We start from the raw sequence: 23,310 nt of genomic DNA on the forward strand, positions 1-23,310 counted from the left end.
TCTCTTGACCAATATGTTTATTCTGACTGAAAATGACACGGCCACATAGCTAAAGGTTGTAAGAAAATGTGGTAGAAACATAGATAAAAAAAGAAGCGTTTTCATCTTTTTTGACATTTTTATGAAAAATGGTGTGTCCAAAATTATCATACCCTTTGTATAATAATCATACTCTTTTTAAATAATCAGTGGAAACATCTTTATTTGCATTCACAGCTCTCAAAATGGTTCTTATAATACCTACCAAGCACCTCCATGTCTCCACAGTGATTCTAGAGTGCGCCTTCGTCGTGGTTTTCAGCCAGGAACGATTCTTTGCCATCACTCTGGCCTTGTGCTCACTTTTTTGACTGATTGAGGTCTGGATTCTGGCTAGGCCACTTTAAAATGTTGATATTGTTCTCTGTTAACCATTTCTTGCCTTGTTTGGCTTTATGTATGTTTTGGATCATTGTGTGGTTTAATGATCCAATGCCGTCTATTGGGGTAGGTCTCTCGGCACACTGCCTGATCTTTCCTCCAGAGTCTTAATGTAGCCCCTTGTTTTAATGTTACCGTTTACTTTGAGAAGGTCGCCAGGTCCCCCTAGTTGAAAAACTTCCCAAAAGAACCATTTTGAGAGCTGTGATGGCAAATAAAGATGTTTCCATTGATTATTTAAAAAGGGTATGAATAATTTTGGACACCATTTTTCATAAAAAAATTTAAAAAGATGAAAAAGCTGATTCCATGTTTCTACCACATTGTCTTGCAACCTTTTGGCATGTGGCAGTGTCATTTTTAGTCAGAACAAACATAAAATCAACATTAAATCAAAATATAAAATAAAAAATAAAATATTTTTCAGGGGTATGAATAATGTATATCTTAACTGTATATATGTGCATGGTTTATTTATTTTGATTCCCATTTTTGCCAAGTCTAAACCAATCATAATGTGGTGTAATTAGGCGGTTCAAGAAAGAGACAATCAAATCAAGATGCTTAGTGATCAAGTGGAACAATACACAAATGAAATGGAAAAAAACACAAAGTTAATTGAAGAAATGAAGAAGCCCTTGAGGAAAGAGAAAGGTAAACATAAAACATAATTCTCTTGTAAACATCCCTACATATCATGCAATATTTGGTTTACTTTTGTATTTTTGAAATTCACAAGATGCAAAAATACCACTAGGTCCTCTAACAACTGTGCACCTGCGGAAGATAGAGGAACTACAGGCAAAGCTCCTTGTGGCTGAGAGAAGGGCATTCGAGGCTGAGGAACTAGCAGAATTAGCTGAGAAAGATGCCAGACTCAAGGACAAGGAGCTCAGTGACACTCTTACTCGCATAAGAGTCTATGAGTCTGTAAGTTATGGAAATTCATGAAGCAAATCTCCAGTGTCATAAAATGAAAACAAAGTGTCTTGTCTAAAATGTCTTCTTTTCATTTGTTGACTTGCTTAATTTAAGGGCACAGATGGCTTAGAAGCTGCTATTGCTGAAATCAAACAATTTAAAGACCAGTTACGAATAAGAGATGATGAGACGGAAGCAATGACCAAGGAAATCAACAAATTAGAGATGAGAATGAATGATCTATTGGACCAGAATGAGGCCTTGAGAGAGAGACTTGGTCAGTTCAAAGTATTTGCCATATCACTCTGGATTTGATTTAAGGAGCAGTAATTTGTGTTTTAGATTCCAATGTGTTGAAGAATTATTGAATTATTGTGTAAAAATAATTATTGCAATGTCCTTTTAATTTTTTTTAAAAGGTCTAAACCCGGAGGGAGAGGTGGATTTGACTGAATTCCGAAGGTCTAAGGCTTTAAAACAAAGGCAGTATAAAGCAGAAAATCAAGTATTGATGAGAGAGGTAATGCTAGTTTCATAATTTGTTGTGCTTTTTATCTGTGTAATGTAGAGGTCGACTGATGTGTTTTTTTTATATGTTTTTATTGATTCATATTTCATTACAACAAGGCAAACACGCAACAGCAAAGCTTTAAAAGTAATCAAAAACAAAACAAAAAAAACAGACAAAAAAAAATATAAAATATAAAAATACATAAATACAACAAAGTCTAGAGTTTTACATCATACACATGGCTTAGATAGGTACCAAACCAACTATTTCATTAAGTCTTTAAAAAAAGCTAAAGCAGCTGACCAGTAACTGATTGTACGAGATGTAGCTTTATGAAATTTGCCTGTAGCATGCTCCAAAATGAAAATATCCAAAAGGTAGGAATGCCAGACTGATATGTTTTTTTTATTTTTTATGGCCAATGCCGATTCTGATCTTTAGAAATCTGGATCGCCCTATATGCTGCTATTTCTTTAGCTGATATTTGACTGTTTTTCCCCTCTATTTGTATGATAGAAAATGAAAAGATGATAACAACTTAAGCCTTTCCATTTTCTACCAGGAACAACATTGTTGTACTCTTGCAAAAGTTCTGGCTGGACTCTGCTGGTAATTCAATTGACAAATGGGCGTCACACATGTTCCACAGCAACAATAACACTGAGCACCTGCCTGTTGATCCACTTACAGTTTTTCTCGATTGCTTTGACCTGCTTAAAGAAACTGGGATTCACTTGGTCTTCATTAACAGCTTCTTGCAAAGCAAAAGTCATCTCGCAAATGTGTTCACACGTTTTGATTGGGTTCACACATTTGTCACACCCTTTTGCAAAACAGTTAACACAGAGTTTCCGCTAGAAAAAAATGGTGCCGTTCAAAGTGACCGGCAGAGGTTTCGTTTTCCGGACATTTTGATGATATGCCGGTCAAATATCCTATTATCCCTTCTTAATTAGTCAAATTGAGGAAAACTGGAGACAGGCTATGTAGCTTAAAGAATGACATAATCAGGCAGTATAGAATGCAACATGTTCATTAGCCTAACTTAAACATGCCTAACAAGATCTATCCAGTATATTTTCATGGACAGCAAGAGTCCGCTTCGTTCATTGTTTTAAAAAGGCTACGTTGTTTGTTGCTGCTACCCACGTTATCTCCAGTGGTGACTGTTTAACTTACACAGATGCGTTTTAATTTTGGAAATTTACCTGCCTCTCGTAGGCGTTCATGACTACAACTGACAGCTGTTGACAGTTGGCCTTTGCTATTTTGGCAACCCAAATAGGAGGACGCGCTAGCCCATTATTAATACGCTATTCTAGAATTAATCGTTCCGCCCCGTAACTCATTTTTTTTCATGGGTTTTACGGGTTAGAGTAATGTTGTCAAATAAGCCATTACTTCAATTCATTGTGTTTCCTTACTCTCTGACAACATATGGTGATCATTTTTGGAATGGTTACAGTTTATTTTCCATTATTTCCTACATACTGGACCTTTAAACAGCTGAGTAGTTTAAATGGTTAAATTATTTAAAAGATAATTATTGTAGTGAGGACTTTTATTTTGACACAGTTGTGGGCAGAGGAAGCAGTGGAAAAGGACCTGTAGTCTTAAGAGAATGAGATTGTATTCTTAAAGCCTGAGAAACTGACAGGTGGCCTGGCCACCTGGCCCAGGATTCTAATTACAGTGCATGAAAATGCACTGTACTGTTATCCAAACTTTTCTTATTATAGTGCATGAAAATTCAGTATTTTGTTCTTCCTATTATTATTACAGTGCATGAAAATGCACTGTACTGTTCTTCCTAGGCTGCTTCTTCTTATTAGAGTGCATGAAAATGCACTCTACAGTTATCCGAATTATTCTTATTAGAGTGCATGAAAATGCACTCTACTGTTATCCAAATTATTCTTAATATTATTACAGTGCATGAAAATGCACTGTACTGTTCTTCCTAGGCTTCTTCTTATTACAGTGCATGAAAATCCACTGTACTGTTCTTCCTAGGCTTCTTCTTATTACAGTGCATAAAAATGCACTGTACTTTTCTTCCAAGGCTTTTTATAGTGCATGAAAATGCACTGTACTGTTCTTCCTAGGCTTCTTATTAGAGTGCATGAAAATGCACTCTACTGTTATCCGAATTATTCTTATTACAGTGCATGAAAATGCACTGTACTGTTATTCCAACTTTTCTTATTAGAGTGCATGAAAATGCACTCTATTGTTATCCGAATTATTACAGTGCACTAACATGTTAGCATGCTAATTAGCATTTTTAGCATAACTGCTAAAAATGATTAGCTAAGTTAGCTAAGTCACATGGTTAGCATAGTTAGCATGTTAGCATGTTAGCATGCTAGTTAGCATAACTACTAAATATGAAAACATTAGCTAAGTTAACTAAGTTAAGTAACTTGGTTAACATTATTATCTTTGATAACATAGTTAGCATAACTGTCAGTTATCGTCAATTATCTACCTAAATAATTTAACCATTTAAATTATCCATCTATTTAACCGTTCAATCATTCCAACTATTTTAAACCTTATCTACCAAGCAAATCATTTAACTATATAAACTATCCACCTATTTAACTGTTCAGTCATTCAAACTATGTTAAACCTCATCTACCTAGCAACCAATATAGTTTGTTTTTACTCTGTATGATATTTTACATCATATTTTTTGCATTTTCATGCACTGTATTTCCTTCAGGAAATGCTTTTCTAGTTAGAGTGCATGAAAATGCGATCTACTGTTATCCGAATTATTCTTAATTACAGTGCATGAAAATGCACTGTACTGTTCTTCCAAGGCATTTTATTATTAGAGTGCATGAAAATGCACTCTACTGTTATCCGAATTATTCTTAATATTATTATAGTGCATGAAAATGCACTATACTGTTCTACCAAAATGTCTTATTACAGTGCATGAAAATGCACTGTACTGTTCTTCCTAGGCTTCTTCTTATTCTTCTTTTTCTAACGCATTTAATGCAGCTTCAACCGTTTAACGTAGAAACTTCATTCAAACTATGTTACGTAGGTCTTACTTAGGACACCCGGGCAATGTATTTTTCAACTTTGTAACTTTTATACTTTTTAAACTATTAATTAAAAACTGTTCAAAATTTCCCCATTTTAAATTATCCACCTATTTAACCATTCAATCATTCCAACTATATTAAACCTTATCTACCAAGCAAATCATTTAACTATATAAACTATCCACCTATTTAACTGTTCAGTCATTCCAACTATATTAAACCTCATCTACCTAGTTCAGTCATTTGAACTATATTAAACCTCATCATGTTGGTTGCCAATTAGCACATCATCTGTTTTAACAATATATTTCACACCATATGTTTTGCATTTTCATGCACTGGTAATTCCCTGGAATTGCGTTTTCTAGTTCTTATTTTTATTCTTCTAACGCGTTTAATGCAGCTTCAACCGTTAGACGTAGAAACTTCATTCAAACTTTGTTACGTAGGTCTTACTTAGGACATTTGGGCTATGTATTTTTCAACTTTAACTTTTATACTTTTTAAACTATTAATTAAAAACTATCAAAATTTCCCCATTGACTTAACACTATGATTATGACAATCGCAATACGGCCGTTAAGCAATTAGAATCCTATGGCAGGTGTTCGGGCCACCTGCCTCAACTGCCAGTCTCAGGCTTTAACCCTTTCCAGACCGCGCCGAACATTCCATTTTTTCATACTCGATGGCCTTATGGCACAAAAAGGCTTATTGTGTGATTATGCTACATGACAGAGATATAATTTACCCACCATTATAATCAGGAGAAATAGCCCTTTCAAATGGTATAAAATATAATTAATAATTTTGAGGAGAACACACATATTATTTTAAAAATATCTTTAAAATTCAACCCCAAAAAACACAAAACTATCAGTTTGTCAAGATTAATCTCATTTTCCCCCCAATTTCTGTTGTAGATAGAGAAAAACTTAGAGTGTATGGGAGATTCACAATTTTGTCCTCTACTCAGTGATGAAAACAGAATCAATGTATCACCTTTTGTTCAAAAGTTATGATAAATTTATTAGACCTTTGCCGACGGCACGAAACATTCCGTTTTTTCATACTTGATGCCCTTGTGAGACAAAAAGGCTTATTGTGTGGCCATGCTACATGGCAGAGATAAGATATACCCACCATTGTAATCAGGAGAACTAGCCCTTTAAAATGGCACATATCATAGTTAATAAGTTTGAGGGTAACACACATTGTTTTTAAACAATACCTTCAAAATTCAACATCAAAAAACACGAAAATATCAATTTGTCAAGATGAATCTTACTTTTCACCTAATGTCTATTGTAGATATAGTGTGTGAAAGATAGACAGTGTTGTGTTCTCCTCAGTGAAAGAAACCTTTGGTTCAGAAGTTATGATTAATTTACTCATAACTGCAAGTCGCAGTAATAAGTAAATTTTTTAAAGAGTAGGATGTTTTCCTTTCCTGGTTTGACATCTGACCAAAAATACACAGATATAATGGTCATGTAACAAATATAAGATGTTTTACCATAAAAACAAGATGCATAGCTAAATATAGGATGTCTTACTGTACTCTGAAGAGGCAAAATCAATTGTGGGGAGGAAAGATAAAGGCTGAAATAAAGACTAGGCAGATGGTAACTGCTTCTCCGTGTGCTTCATTCTACTATGAAAACAAGAATAAGAGACACTGGCACATGTGTTAGGTTTACGAAAGAGGAAATAAATCATTTTATTTAGATAAGTCTTTAACAATTTCATTAAATAATCAGGAACAACAACTTCAGGTAAATAACATAAACATATGTTTACAAACTACAAGACAACAGTATAACAAAGATCAACAAAATACTTTAACATGATGAACAAAGCATCAATTCATATTATAGCATAACAAAGCATCAATTTACATTCACACATATAAACAATTAAAACATTAGAAGAAATTCAATACATTTAACAACCATACAGCATTTACTTCGATACAATATATAATTATCAATATCATTTGCCCTACACATAAGGTGATACACTAACGCCGCATTCACACCAGATCCGTGGTGTGTGTGTTGTCACAGCTGTGGCGTGTGTGTGTGTGTCCATCTAAGCCTAGCAGACGATGAGGTGTAAATGCTACTGGAGTTGGTGTCCCTGTCTGTGTTAGAAGGATAGGCAAAGTGTATGCTTTCTACCTGACATGGGACTTGACCAAGCTCAAAATAAAGAAATTGTCAGATAAGAAAATTAGAAATTGAATTACAAATCTAAGCAAACTTCCTGAATTTCCCTTTGGGGATCAATAAAGTGTCTATCTATCTATCTATCTATCTATCTATCTATCTAAACTATAATCACTATAATCCCTGTCATTATTGTTATAAGCAACACTCTTATCACAACCAGAAATGTGTATACGCCCAGTTGGGCGAACACACACACACACACACACAAACATGCTTACCCAGCTGAGGATGACGGGAGATTACTCTCCTCCTCTAGCAAATCATTGTCTTCCTCTTCATCCAGAAACTACCCATCCATGTCCCATGTCCATGCCATTGTGGTCCTTGGGGTCATGTTTGCCATCAGCAGTCGGCTGCTTTCACCCCAGTTGCACGTACTTCTCTCCCTCCATCTAAAATAACAAAAAATCACAGATCTGATAGTGAATAGGTTGTTTAGTTTTATTTTACATTACTTCCACATAATCTTAATCACCACCAACCATGACTCTTTTCACTAAAAGTATTTTTGTCACTGGAGGACTCCAATATTGCTTGGAGAGGTAACATTAGTCTCAGAGCTCACTATAAGTGTTATTGCCTTGGTTAAACCATACATAGCATACCAGCTTACAAGCAAACATTGATTCATGAACATGAGTCAGGAGATATTCAGAAAACATCTAAACAGCGTATGCATACACATACACACCGTGCATAGGCTACTGCAGTTGCGTAAAGACAAATTACCCCCATAAAATTATGTGTCGACGAGTAGGCTTGGGTGTATGAGCTCCCATCATAGTTAGCCACCCAAAAACCTCATAATCGTAGCAGCCAACTTTACAGCCTAAAAGTTAAACAATACGAAGACACATTTCTAACACATCTTCAGTCATGTATTGATGAAAACAGCAGTCAATGAATAAAATCCTTACACCATCGGTGATCAACACAGTCTTCACGTCGGTAACATAACATTAACGTTGTCATTCATGTCAGATGTTTCTATCTAAGTAAGCTAAGCAACTTGGCTACAAACAACTGTAAATTGTGTTATACATATTACGAAGGAATGAAAGGTTTATTTGACAATAAAATACCGATTAGGTGTACTTGACATAAAGTTGCCAGTCATGAAGCACGGGAGTGAACTTTATCGCGACTACGCGTCAAGGACATGTTGCAGCCTCTCCTGATGCTAACTTTACCTAACTTAGCTAGTTTTCTGTATCATCAGATAACGAGCAAGCAACATCGTTCAAAATAGAACAAATCGTTAAAGCTTCAGTCCTAGTAGGTCTGTAATCTTGGTTGACATATAGTAACCCCCCAAAAATGATTGAAAATAATGAGTTTACTAAAGATTACGGTGTGCTAAAATACAAGCTGTCATATCAGCTGAAGTGAACACACACACGCATTATGTTACGGCCATGCATACAAGGTGTAATTACCAGCAAAAATAACTTTTAAAAACGATTTTGAAGTAATAACATGGATAACAAGTAGTAATAACATAAAAAGACTTGTTTTTACCTCAGATGATCCAGTAGTTTCTCCTTTAGACGACGTGAAGATCAACGATGCATAGTGCTTCCTGCTGTTTTTCCTCTAGTGGAGGGAGACGTCAACTCTTGATTTTTCCTTCACGTAGTAAAAGTAATTCGCGCCACAAATCCCTTAACCAATCATATCGCCAGAAAGCCTACGATGTGACGTTTTTGAGGAAGTTTTCATTGATAAAATTGGTTGGGGTATGGCAGAGTTATTAGACTGAACGTCATCGGTACTGGGGTACCGAAATTAGAACGTGCGGTCTGCAAAGGGTTAAGCATACAAACTGGCCCTATTAAGACTACACATCCTGTTCAACTGCTTCCTCTGCCAAAAACTGTTTCAAAATAAAAGTCCTCACTACAATATTTCACTGTTAAACAATTTAACCCTTTAAACTACTGAACTTTTTAACTGTTCAGCCATTGTAACTGTTACTTGTCATCAACTATGACTCCTACCCACTGTAGCTAGTTAGCGAAGTTAGCTAAGTCACATGGTTAGCATAATTAGCATGTTAACATGCTAGTTAGCATATTTAACATAACTAATAAAAATGATTAGCTAGGTTAGCTAAGTCATATGGTTAGCATAGTTAACATTTTAACATTGTTAAAATGCTAGTTAGCATAGTAACTTGGTTAGCATTATTATCTTTGTTAACATAGTTAGCATAACTACTAGCAAACATTGGAGCCATTCCAACTGTTAGTTATCGTCAGCTATCTGCCTAAATAATTTAACCATTTCAATTATCAACCTATTTAACTGTTCATTCATTCCAACTATATTAAACCTTATCTACCAAGCTAATAATTTAACCATATGAACTCATCATATTTTTGCATTTTCATGCACTATATTTCCTTCAGGAAATGCTTTTCTAGTTTTTCTTCTAACGTGTTTAATGTAGCTTCAACCATTTAACCTAGAAACTTTATTCAAACTGCGTTGCGTAGGTCTTACTAAGGAAATGTGTGCTTTGTACTTTTCAACTTTGTAACTTTTATACTTTTTAAACTATTAATTAAAAACTATTGAAAATTTCCCCATAGACTTAACATTGGCGATTGTGACATCACAATACAGCCATTAAGGAATTAGAATCCTACAGTGATGGTCAAAAGTATTGGCACCCATGCTAAAGTTGACTGAAAAGAGGAATATAAAATCATCTTTTGGAAATTGATCTTAATGCCTTAAGTGAAAAATGAGGAAATATCTAACCTTTAAGGACACCAATTTTCTTAGTGAATGAATAATGTATCATTATATGTATCATAAAAATAAAAATTTATCATTATATTGTATCATAAAAATAAATGACCTTCCTTAAAATACAGGGGTCATAAGTATTCCCACCCCTATGTTAAATTCCCATAGAGACAGGCAGATTTTTATTTTTAAAGGCCAGTTATTTCATGGATCCAGAATTATGTGCATCCTGATAAAGTTACCTTGGCCTTTGGAATTAAAATAGCCCCACATCATCACATACCCTTCACCATACCTAGAGATTGGCATGGTGTTATTTCAGTTAGCCTATTAGCTGGTTTGATTTGCATTGAGCCCAATGAGCATCAAACCAGCTAATAGGCTAACTGAAATAACATCCATGTGTTCGCAAAGTAGGGTTGGGTATCGTTTGGGTTTTATCCGATACCGGTGCTAAAACGATACTTACATTTAAACGAAACGGTGCCGGTGCCGAAACGGTGCCTGAACCGGTACTTTGTTTTTAAAATATTTTAAATTAAAATGGTCTAAAGCATGAATTGCTTTTTTTATTGATGAGACAAATTTGAACATGAAATTGAACTGTTATATTCAATTTACTATCAATATCTCATTGCTCCTATGAATAATACATTTAAATGTTAAAACAGCTTGCCATGCATGCACACACAATGGTAAGCTCTGCTTTCAAGTTTACCCAGTGTAGGCGGTTTGCCATAAGGTATGTTAAAACCGCTTGCCATAAAACTGCCAGGTCATGGACAACGGCATTTGCAAGCAAGTTAATCTAACAGGGACTCTACTTTCCAGTTAATTCAGTGTGTTGCCAAATGCTTCAAGAAATTGTATGTCTTAACCCATAACACGCAGTAGTTTTGAACATGTTACGCTACATGTCGGTGTTGAAGTGTTAAGATTCCCAGCAGAAGACATTTTAACAGCAACTATGGCTATGCGCTAACACCAGTCAGCTGAGTTTAATTAGCGATAACATACGGTGATTGTTTCGTAGCCTCTTTGACAGCTCAGTGACATCAGGTATGTAACCTACATATTTGTTTTTGCCAGCTAACTTTTAACATGATGTTCATATTCATTGTGATGCTATATGGACCTCATGCACATGAAAGATTAATATCATGCCATTATGTTGTTTAACACACCGTGAAATAAAGTTTTCACCTTCCAACTTTGCTGATAACATTTCAAATAAATGTCAGTTAGCGCATTAGCAAGGATATTGTGTAACGTATAGGCTAGGCTAGCCTACTGTTGATTTTGTTTCATAGCCTTTTGCTTGTGTGTAGTTAGGCCCACTGCTAGATTTTGACAGGAGCTCGCGATATCGCTTTAAAGTAAGCTACTTGGGCTCACGCAAGCTGTCAAACACTGTCCACTCATGTGGTGCACCCCTCTGGTTTATACATCCAGTGTTTATCATATGTTAGCTAACTGTATCTGGATGTGTTGCTATCAGAGCAAGACGTTAGAGATGGCGCATGACATGCAGTGATGCCTCGTATTAAAAACAAAACAAAAAAACGCTATTTAAGCACCGAAATGAGGCACCGAAATCCACGTTGTTATTCGATGCAGTTACTACCGTTTGTGTCGGCACCGGTGCCATATTAGAACCGTGTTTCGGTGCCCAACCCTATCGCAAAGTTAGGTTTTTGATTATCTGTCCCCTGTCACAGATAGAGAGACTCGAGGAGGAGAGACTTGATCTCAAAAAACAGTTAAGAGTCATGGTGAAAGGAAAAGGTAAACCACCTATATTCAATCTTGTATTTGAGGTCCATGTTCCTGTTGTAGTTATTCTAGATATTTATTGTCTAATGAAACAAACTAATGTATGATTTCATTTAGTTGTGTAATGTACTTTCACTCAGGTATGACGGTGAGCAGTGAACTTATGGCTAACATCTACACACAAAGAGAGCCTGCTATTGCATCCACAGAAGATGACAAAGTTAAAAAAATGGTATATCTGCTTTCCTTATCAAGTCTTGCTTGCTTTTTAGAAGGCAAGTGCCTGAAGTACCATGAAATATGTTGATATTACTTATAATATATACAGTGTACGAGTGTGTGTGTGTGTTTGGGGGGGTGGGGGGGGGGATTTCACAGAAATACTTCACATTTTCACATTTACAATATTTCACAGAATGAGCATCTTCGGATGGAGCTTAAAAGCAAACAGATAGAACTGGAGCTAGCAGAAAAGGAATCATCTGAATTTAAGGCCAAACGTATGTTTTCTTCTCTATACTATGTTTTTAAAATTAATTTTAATGTGAATTTAATGTGAAAACAGATTATCAGTCAATGTGCATTATCTTTACAGTCAATGAACTCTTAAATGAAAATAAACACCTGGAAGAAGGCATTAAAGAGATACTTGCAGCTTTACAGGACAGCCAGAAAAGGACACACACAGAATTGGGAATTAGTGTTCCCAGTTTGGAAAGACTTGTGACTGTGAGTTTGGTCTTGGAAGGTTCTCTCTTTGACATATGATTTTATAAGGTTGAGAAGTTTCAGTAATTCACATTAAAACATTGCCTCAGCTTTTACCTGCTAGGAATGTGTTCATATGTGTGGCTTTTTGTGTACATTAAAGGCTTTAGAAATGAGAAATTCAGAAGGTACGCCTGAAACCAATCTGCAAATTAAGATGCAGAATGACTATTTAGCAGACCGAAACCATGAACTCAGACAGGAAATGAAAGGTGTAAGGGAGGATTCAGCGCTGACTTTGAGAGAACTGACAACGGCCAATGAAAAGGTATTCAATTTTGATACTTCTTAAATGCTGTAATAATAATTAAGCTCCATATATTCAAGTTGTCAAGTAACTAGCTGACTGAAATTGGAACAAATATTCAGTACTGATCTGATTAAACATTTGACACTGACTCTGTAGCAATGCCAAATGAGTCAGTCATCCCTCCAGGCATTGTAGTTTACATTTTGGTTGTGGTAGTCTTTTTATGCTTTTTATAAGTCACATATGATTGGAAAAATACAGTCCTATATGAATAACCCAGGAATATGTGGTCCCTATGGTATGGGTTTATAAAGTTGTGCAGTGCAAGCATTGTCAATTTTACTCATTTCGTTGTTAAAGTTCATAGTTACCTGTGGCTTAATTTCACTCTTTCCATTTTCACCACTGTGTACAGTGTTTCCCCTACAATGTATTCATCAGCGGCGCAGCGCCGCTCCTGGAATTCAAGCGCCACTGCAAAAAAGTTGCCTAATTAAAAAAAAAAACTTCAGGAACAGCTGCCGTTTGTTTAGGTTTGATGTCAACAAATAATAGTAGGCTAATGTTGAAGGCGCAGTCAGCAGTTAGCAGACGCAATTTTGTGCAAAAAAAACGTAGCCTACATTATGTTAACCAAGGAACCAAATTAAACACACCAGCGAGATAGCTTGCCCCTACCTTCAGTAGCCTATTCCCAGATAAATTCCACGCATTGTTTCGTTTTTGTTTGTGATACAGGCAATGCTTTCAAGCCCTGTGAGGCTAACATACCTAGGCTGTGAAACTAAGGTCTAGCTTGCAGGGCTTTGAACCGGTTCAAGGAACGAAAACGAAAACCGGGAACTTTTTGTATTTTACAGGGAACAGAAACGAAACCGGAAACGTTATTATTTTTTATGTTCTGGAACAGGAACACTTATTTAAAAATAATGGTAACTGGTTAATACCGGTTTTATTTCGTTCCTCAAAGGTTTCGTTGCCTAATTAACTAAAAAAAAAAAAGTAATTATTTTCCTGCGCACGTTACCATGACGGCTGAGGTTTACTTCCTGTGTGACATCACATCAGACATTCGCTGACTGAATGGAGAGAGAGCGGTGGATTACAAAGTCTCCACTCAACATCTTAAATAAGAGGTAAATTATGATCCATCGTTAATTAAAACGCTCATTCCAAACACAATATCAATAGCTATATTTGTCGACTCCACGTTAATGATGGACTAGCGAACATTCGGCCTACTGGATGGCCTTTCCCCCCCGACAGTTGCAATTTGTTGTTGCCCGAGTGGCATAACCACGTGTCTTAATAATGTCGTTACGTTTGTGTGGAAATTTTCTCTTTTAACAATAAACTACACATTTGAAATAATTGTAGGCCTATTTAATTATTATTATTATTAATAATAATATTATTATTATTATGTAATAATGGTTGTAATATTATTACATTTGGTTTAAGCTGGATGAGAAAGATGTGACATAATTCTATAGCATTAAACAGCTGACAGGAACTAAATTAACCGTTCCGGGAACAGTATTTTTTTGTTCTAACCGGTTCGGGAACGTCAATTTATTGGTGGAACTCATAACCGGAAACGTTATAATTCCGTTTCTGTTCGGAACGAACCGATTGGAAAAACAAATCGGTTCAAAGCCCTGCTGGCTTGCCTATAGGTGGGTTTTATTGAATTTGAGTAATAGGATGCGCAACCATTTACATCTGGAGATAGTTTGTAATTCCTGTAGAGCTCACCAACATTATAGAAATGATACAAGACACTTATCTCCTATAATCCAAGATAGATTTTCTTTGAGTTTTTGAGCATTTATTTTACCAAATGACAAGGAAAACATAATTTATTTCATCCACATATTCTTATGCACCATGCACAACAACGCTACTAAGTTAGTTTAAAACGGTGAGAATCAAGCAAGCCTCACGGGCCGTCATGGCATTAAAGTGACAGGCACTCAATTCGACGTGCACGTTATGTCATAATTTGTAACTCAATATGTCCATTTCTTTCACAAAATCCACCAGAAGTCACCATTTAAGGAGTATTTTTTTTGGGGGGGGGGCTTCCTACGATCAACAGCACCGCTGCTGGAAAAATTTCTGTACCGTTAATTTTGCACAGCAATCGCTGCATAATGTTGCACTCACTTTTGTTTGAATGTGTTTTGGCAGATTATGCATTTGGAGAGTGAGTTAGAAACACTGATGAAATCTAATGTGAACAAAGAGGGTTTTAAGGCCTTGTTCATTCCCGAGGAATTGACACCATCTAGTGTGGACACCATCAGCTCTCTAAATGATTACGCTGTTCGACTTCTGCTGGTTTGTTAAAAGCATATTTCATTCTTAAACAATGTATACATTTTTGAAAGAACATATTTATAATAGACTAGATATTTCAGCAGTTTGGTCTGATTTTGTGTGCCATGTAACTATTTTCTTTTAGGAGGTTAAAGATAAAGAAGATATATGCAAACGACTCCAGGTGGCTTTAAAGGAGTATAGAAGGAAACTAGCTGTGATTCGGCACCAGCAATGTCTTCTATATGAAGAATACCAAAGGTTTGGTTGACAAGAAAAAGTATCTCTTTATAATTGAAAAAAGATAGCAAACGATTTTATTTAAAATATTAACTCTAGCTGGTTTTGATTTCAGAGAGAGAGCGGCATGGCAGAAGGAGAGAGAGTCACTTAAGGAGGCAAATAATAAGTTGGAGGAACAGAAAAAGGTGGATGAGATGAAGGTCAAAGAGTTTACTGTGAGTATGATTTGAGGCCTCATTCTTAACACTTTTTCACCTTCACACCTTATCACAGGATCGTATATATGGCCACAAGATTGAATGTGACGTAAAACAATGATAGTTGTAATTTAAAAATCCTTATTACTGTCAAAATGTTCCCTTTATGAGTCTCGCACTCACTTGTGCTGCCATGTTGCCGGTGTGCCCGATGTATGCTTAAGCAATATGACATGAGTGGGAGGGGTTTTGGCAGTGTTTCCCATACATTGACTAATCTGTGGCGGGGCACCATGAAATCAAAACCGGCCGCCACACAGTAATATTCTATGTTTAATTCAATTTAATTTAATTTAAATTAAATATAAGATCAAATCCTTGCATTGAGCTGCGCTTTTTACGCACGCAGCCTTTCCTTGCCCCGCCCCGCTCTCTCTCGTAGCCCGCTGCCCCTCCTCTGCATGTGCATTTAACAAAATATTCACGATTGTTGAAGGATTGTTGCCACATAGAAGCATTGCATAGAAGACATCTGGCTAAATTGCTATTAAATCCGCTTAGCATCGTGACCATGCTGCGCAAATTTGTTCAAAACTGCTGCATTGAAGTTAACTCTGCCTATCACAAGATAGTAGGCTACATTGAGGAGACTAAACTAAGTTAAATTATGCAATCAAGCAGTAGCCTATCTCAAAGCTAACGTTAGAAAACTGTTTGGATGTTGAATTTAGCATGCTTAGCCTACTTACAGCTGCTTGTCAATTTCGTTGAAGGGTTCATTTTATTGACTCTGACACTGAATGTTTGCAAAATCCCGATGTCCCAAGGAGAAGTGCGAACCTTTATTTTAACTATGTAAAAAACGTTATGAATTGCATCCACACATCAGCAGCCGTTTAACTGTGTTACAATTGCAAGGGTTCCCTCACGAACGTCTTAAAGTGACAGGCACTCAATTAGACCTATACACTACCAAGCCGATCTTAATACCCAATAAAAACATAATGTAATAATCTGCAAATCTCTTAAACTCATATTTACTTGCAAAAAGGACACAGACAACATATCAAATGTTGAAAATTACAAATTTGACTATTTCATGGAAAATATATGTTAATTTTGAATTTGATACCAGCAACATGTTTCAAAAAAAGTTGGGACAGGGATAACAAAATGCTGGAAAAGGTGTGTAATGATAAGAAGAAAACAAAAGGAGCAATGTTTCTCAACTAATTAGGGTAACTGGCAACATGATTTGGGTATGAAAAAGAGCATCCCAGAGAGGCAGGGTCTCTTAGAAGTAAAGATACAGCGGTATTCATCACTCTGTGTAAACCTGTGTGCACAAGTGAAACAATGTAATTTCAATGCTTCTTAAGATGAAATTGTGAAGTATTTGGGGGGTTCATCATCTACAGGACAATATATTATTTAAACATTAAGAGAATCCAGAGAAATCTTTGCAAACAAGGGAAGGAGCTGAAAAACACACTGGATGGTCGTGGTCTTTTGGACCTCAGATGGCACTGCATCAACACCAGACCTGTTTCCACACCTGTCATTGTATGGGCCCAGGACAACCTCTGATGACCATTGTCTATGTGCACAGTTTGATACTCAATTCAAAAACTGCAGCCAAAATTGTATTGAGACACAATACAGAAAATACCACCGTCTTATCTGGGCCTGAGCTTGTTTAAAATGGACTGAGGTAACATGGAAAAAGGTCTTGTGGTTAGACCAATCAAAATGTGCCATTCTTTTTGGAAATCATGGATTCATCTGGGCTAAAGAGGAGAGGGCCTGTCCAAGTATCCAACCTATCCAACTTGTTTTAGCGCTCCAAACGCTAAGTTCCAAACCCATTATCTATGACGGCATCTTGCACATTTGGCAAAGCACAATCAATTCTGAAAGATGTATACAGCTTTTGAGCAACATATACTGCCATCAGGTAATATCTATTCCAGGGAAGACCTTGAATATTTCAGGAAAACAATGGCAAAATGAACATTTTCTGCACATATTCAAATAGTATTTATCCATAGAGGAAGAGTCCATGTGCTAAAATGGCCTGTCTGCAGTCCAAATTTGTCAAATTGGAATGAAAAACATGATTAAGACTACCCCATACTGTTGAGCAACTGAAATCGTGCATTGGGGAGTAATGGGACAACATTTAATTCTCAAAACTCTAGCAAATAGTCTCCTCAGTTCCTAAACATTTACAGAATTTTGTTAAATGAAGAGGTGAAGCAGTGCAGTGGTAAACATGCTCCCGTTCCAACTTATTTGAAACATGTTGCTGGCATCAAAGTTTTCATTTTCAACATTAGATATGTTGTCTTTTTTGCTGCTAAATATGGGTTTACGAGACTTGTATATTATCACATTTTGTTTTTATTTGCATTTTACACAACGTCCCAACTTTTTCTGTTATGCAAGGATACAAGGATACAAGGAAGTTTATTGTCACATGCATATAGTTACTAGAAGTAAGAAATGCAGTGAAATTATGTCTGGTGTCAGCCTATTTGTGCATTTATGGGGGGGGGAGGGAGTAAAAAGTGCAGTAGTAGTAGTAGTGCGGTTGTATAATGGAAAATGTCTCATACCCCTCGTTTGTAGTGAGACTGAAAAATCTTAATTTGAAGGGCTATGTGGCCCTAACCCCTAGCTGTACCCCCCCATCCAAAAGAGAAGCGGGATACCGCTACACAGGGGTGTTGCAAGTGGGGGGTTCTGGGTGTTATAACATCCCCACTTTTGCTGAAACAAGATTTTATATCCCTCCTACTTTTTGTCACAAAAATGTAGAAATGCAGGGAGTGCAACTGCGTTCTGTTCTCACAAACTATGAGCCTCCTCGACAAGAGGATTACTGGTCCGCGGAACCGCAAAGTTAAATTATGCCGGTGCTTCTGTCACACGTCTGATCATTTGCAGCAAGATTGAATGGTATTATGGAACCGCGGACTGAAAGAAAAATAAACTAAAAGTTTCCCCAATCAGGAAATACTTCTTAATACTTCTTTGGTGTTATCAACTATAGAGGCATAGCCTACAATTGGTATGAGCGCTCATGCAATGTGTGTGCGTCCCTGCGCAAGTGAAACGCAGGAGATAACGTGGGTTAGAAGCAACAATATTTAAAACAACAACAACATGGATTCCTGTAACCAGGGATGTAAACTTAGTGGAGGCTAAACGCAAGTAAACACAGTTAATCTTTTTATATTTATTTATATTCCCTTTGCATACGTTTGCAAACATGCTTTGGGTAGACTTAAAACGTTTTTGAATTTGATCTTACAGTTCTGTCATTATTCTGTGTCTTTTACATTTACTTAATATATATTATAGTTATATTAGATATTATGCATTAATAGCCCAGTGATACCTCGAAATTAAGCTTTTGTCTGTTAGGCTACAATAGCATATATCGTAGCAAATATAGCCTGTTGCGGTGACAGCTTTAAAAACATTCACTTGCCATGCTGGAGTGAACGCAGACCATGGGCTTGCACAAATAAATTAATTAGTGAGATGATCTGCATCTTCATTCACCTAAAGCCACCATGTCACATGAGCTACACAGAAAAGGGGCGCTGCTTGCTCTGTTCTGTCCCTCCCAAACTGCATTGAAATGGTGTGTTTAGTAACAAGAATTTCAAAATTCTTGTTACCCGCCAATATTGTCCGCACCCCCCTCAGAAAATACTTCCCTATCCTAAACCCCCCCCCACCCCCACTTTTAAAAAGCTTGATATGCCTCTGCCCCTACACCTAACATAAACGCACAAAACTGAGGGTAGAGCTAAGGGGTAGCATTGGAATTGGCCTTAATGTTACCTGTGTCAAACAAGAGGAAAAATCCAACAACATGACAAAAAGTGAAACAGAGGCCTTACCCAAGCTGGAATCTAGAAAGGACACTATTGTCATAATGAATCTGGCAGGGTACCCGCGGGGTCTTAAAAATTGTCATTCAAAATGTACGGTGCCAATTTTGATACCTTGATGTCGATGCCTGTTTCTAAATAATACTTTTTTTTATACCATTGTAAATCAATTTCAACAACAAAGATACATTCTCCTTTAGTGGTGAACAAAACAAATCAGTTATCAAAATGAACATGAGCATATTAAAAATAAATACATTCTCCTTTAATGGTGAAACAAATAACAAATCAGTTATCAATATTAACATGAACATATTAAAAATAAACAATATGTAAAAGATTATTTCTGTATAGGCCTACTTAACATATGGGTCATTCTCGGGGTACAATTCGCGTCTCAATGAAGATTTAGTTATTATCAAAAAGATAAATCTTTATGGAATTAATTTTGAACAATTATGCTAATAGAACAACCTTTCAGCAATAACAATGCTTTATATTTATTTTAGACCCAATTTATCCACAAAATATTAACTAAATGACTTTTACATTTTACATTAAATGACTTTTTTTTATTATTGACTGTCTCCGACTACAGATTCATGCATTCAACTTGACTAAACATAATGTTATTAAGTCTAACGATCTATTTTTTGAAGATTAATTTACTAACTGTTATAACATCAATTACATACAATGTCTTTTTTCTGTATTAAGTATAAGTATAAGTATATATACTCTTTTGATGGGAAATTTGGTCTCTGCATATATCTCAATCCGTGAATTAGTGAAACACACTCAGCACACAGTGAACACACAGTGAGGTGAAGCACACACTAATCCCAGTGCAGTGAGCTGCCTGCAACAACAGCGGCGCTCGGGGAGCAGTGAGGGGTTAGGCGCCTTGCTCAAGGGCACTTCAGCCGTGCCTACTGGTCGGGGTTCGAACCGGCAACCCTCCGGTTAAAAGTCCGAAGCGCTAACCAGTAGGCCACGGCTGCCCCTTATTATGTGAGATTTAAGTTAAAAAAAATGATAGATCATTTTTTTTCAAATAAATACTTGAAGTCTTACAGGTTTAAGCTCAGCAAATACTTGTAATGTTAACTTGGTGTGTTCTATGATTTGAGGTGTGTTCTTTTTGGTTTCTCTCCACTTGAAATGTACCCCAAATTATAGAATGACCCATATTCAGTATTAAAGTGAAGAAATGTAAATGTAGCCTAACAGATTAGTGCAAGATTTTTTAATTGCAAACTGCGTTGCACATAAGTGACATTTTGCTTTATTGGCATCCACCTTAATGGAGTGGAGCCACACTTTGATTTCTTTGCCATTTTTTATACTACGTGAAAAAACAATACACCTCAGGAGAACGTGCCCCTTTGTATACAATGTGTCCATGCTTTTTTTCCTATGGCAAAATAACGTGGATTTTGGATAATCACACCTGCCAAAAAACTGTCGATAATGTAGAGGTCTGACGTTTTGCCCTACACACATTTGTCATCTGACAAGTAATGGTTTTTGTGTTTAGAGTTTTGCTATGGGAGTTAACCAAAACGAACCCCTCAGCACCATAGATTTTCATAGACTATCACATTTTTACCCACAATTAGCAACTTTAGCATAACAGTTAGAGGTGTGAATCGTCACTGATCTCCCAATTCAATTCGATTACAATTATCATGTCAGAGATTTGATTCAATTCCTCGATGCATCACGATGTGTTGCTTTTTCTATTAAAGCCATATAGGATATTTGACTTGACGGAATGCATTAAGATACTCTATAGTTCAATATAATACAGTTTTCTATATTACTTCATACTCCAAAAATAAAAGTAGTAAGATGCAAACAATCTTTTTTATACAAAGGCTGAACACAGCAAACAATTGTCAACAAATTACAGCATTTCCTGAGTATGACAAACTTCACATGGAACATCCATTTTCATATCATCAAACAAATTGAACAGAAATGTTGTTAGGCCTATATTTAGCCAACACATCTTTACAATTTCATGTCGACACTAATTACCATATGTCTGTACAGAAATCAACTTTACATTTTTTACATAAAATTACATAGCCCTACAGTTACACTGCACAGCATATTATAGGCTACATATATTGCCTGATGAAAGTGGAAAGCTAAGAGACATAGGCTACCGAAGTTGTGTGCAAGATCTGCTCCAGTGAAATCCGCGTGAATGGACAGACAACCAATCTGAACACTGCGTGTGCGCCAACCAGCGGAATATTCCACATTGCCAGCTTTCGCCTTTTATAGTTATTGCACATCTGAAATCTCTCCATGATCTATGCACAGGTAATGCACAGTCCTATTGTATGGCATGCATACCACAAGATTTTCAGCGCATTTTGATATGACCGCTGCTGGTTTCCAGTTTCTGTGTGTTCGTTCAAACTAGTGAAAGTAAACAGCTGAACATGCCGTGGCTCTCCCAATTCTTTTAGTGTTTTGCACACACATAACATTGGCGACGAGGATGGAGCTTGCACTCCCAGCACCTACACCTTTCCTGGCATTACCGGACGAGCCTCCGGTACCGTGGATCCGTTGGCTCCAACATGCCCTGCCAGAGGACAAGCATGCCAGCGCTGTGGGAAAGACAACCACTTTGCCAAAGTCTTGTGTCGTTCTGCACCGGCTGGGGTCGGCCCACGGTCAGGCCCACGACAGGCTGGGGCTAGCTCGTCGGCCCCAACACCAATACACTCAATCAGCTCTGCCCATGTGTCCTTCAAGACGTGCACGGTGGAATTAGATGGGGTCTGTGTACCGTTGCTGCTGGATACCGGAGCGGCTTTATCTCTTCTCAACTGGGCCACAGTAAAGCGCTTCCTGCCCCATGTCATGCTGCAGACACCTTCGGCCGTTCTCCATGGATATGGCAATGCACAGATCGACTTAGTGGGCTCCCTCAGCTGTTCAGTGCGACACGGCAACAAATCCATGGCTTCCTTCACCTTTTAGGTGGCGCGGCATGGAGCTAACCTAATGGGCTTGGACCTTATCACCAGCTTGGGCTTCACGTTCATGGACAGCTGTGGGGCTAAGATTCTCCAGGTCAGCACACCAAGGGAACAGCAATGGCCAGCACTCTTTTCCGGCCTTGGCTGTATCTCCGCTTTCACCCATCAGCCTCTACTTCACGTGGACATACACCCGGTCATACAGCCTCTCTGCCGCATTCCCCTGGCACTACGAGATGACGTCACAGCAGAGCTGACAAAGCTGTTGGACATAGGCATCATTGAGCAAGTCAACGCCTCGCCCTGGATCTCTAACCTGGTCATTGCGAAGAAGAAGTCAGGGGGTTTGCGTGTGTGTGTGGACCTGAGGGCGGTGAACAAGGCCGTTGGACCCGACAAATACCCGCTGCCCACAGCAGAGGAGCTGACTTCTCAGTTTTACGGCTCCACAATGCTTTCAAAGCTTGACCTCCGCAAAGGCTACCTGCAGGTACCTCTGCACCCGGACAGCCGTAACCTCACCGCTTTCGTCACACACGCAGGCGTCTTCTGCTACACCAGGCTCCCTTTTGGCCTATGCTCCACCCCTAGCAGAAAATAATGTCCACCATCTTCGCTGGTATCCCAGGGGTGGTGATATTTCTGGACGACATAGTAGTACATGGACCAACACCCGCCATTCACGACCAACAACTCACACGGGTGTTCGACACACTGGCCTCCCATAATCTCACGCTAAATGGGGAGAAATGTATTTTTTCTGCGTCTGAAGTGGAGTTTGTGGGGTTTCGTCTGAGCTCAGAAGGCCTCAGCCCACTTCATTCTAATGTGGAGGCCATTCAACGGCTGCCCATGCCCTCCAGCCCGGCCCAAATGGCCTCTTTCCTTGGCATGACAGCCTACTATTTGCACTTTCTTCCCCAGTACTCCTCCACCACCGCCCCTCTACGGCAGCTCCTCATAAAG

General features: G+C 37.6%; 1 protein-coding gene across 1 annotated transcript in view; it reads left to right on the forward strand.

Annotated features, from left to right (window-relative positions):
• Positions 1-23,310, forward strand: part of cep290 (centrosomal protein 290) — a 204,225-nt gene that overhangs the window by 103,370 nt on the left and 77,545 nt on the right. The window contains exons 11-22 of the mRNA XM_076302635.1: positions 951-1,074; positions 1,178-1,350; positions 1,456-1,618; positions 1,761-1,861; positions 11,612-11,678; positions 11,807-11,898; positions 12,082-12,166; positions 12,262-12,395; positions 12,538-12,702; positions 14,875-15,024; positions 15,149-15,264; positions 15,359-15,461. Coding sequence (XP_076158750.1) covers positions 951-1,074; positions 1,178-1,350; positions 1,456-1,618; positions 1,761-1,861; positions 11,612-11,678; positions 11,807-11,898; positions 12,082-12,166; positions 12,262-12,395; positions 12,538-12,702; positions 14,875-15,024; positions 15,149-15,264; positions 15,359-15,461 — 1,473 coding nt within the window. The remainder of the gene's footprint in view (positions 1-950; positions 1,075-1,177; positions 1,351-1,455; positions 1,619-1,760; positions 1,862-11,611; positions 11,679-11,806; positions 11,899-12,081; positions 12,167-12,261; positions 12,396-12,537; positions 12,703-14,874; positions 15,025-15,148; positions 15,265-15,358; positions 15,462-23,310) is intronic.

Source organism: Alosa pseudoharengus, unplaced genomic scaffold (genome assembly GCF_046254945.1).
Source record: "Alosa pseudoharengus isolate Yale_2024_CS ecotype anadromous, Long Island Sound unplaced genomic scaffold, YU_APseudo_1.1 YU_APseudo_1.1_scf_10, whole genome shotgun sequence".
Taxonomy (NCBI): Eukaryota; Metazoa; Chordata; class Actinopteri; order Clupeiformes; family Clupeidae; genus Alosa; species Alosa pseudoharengus.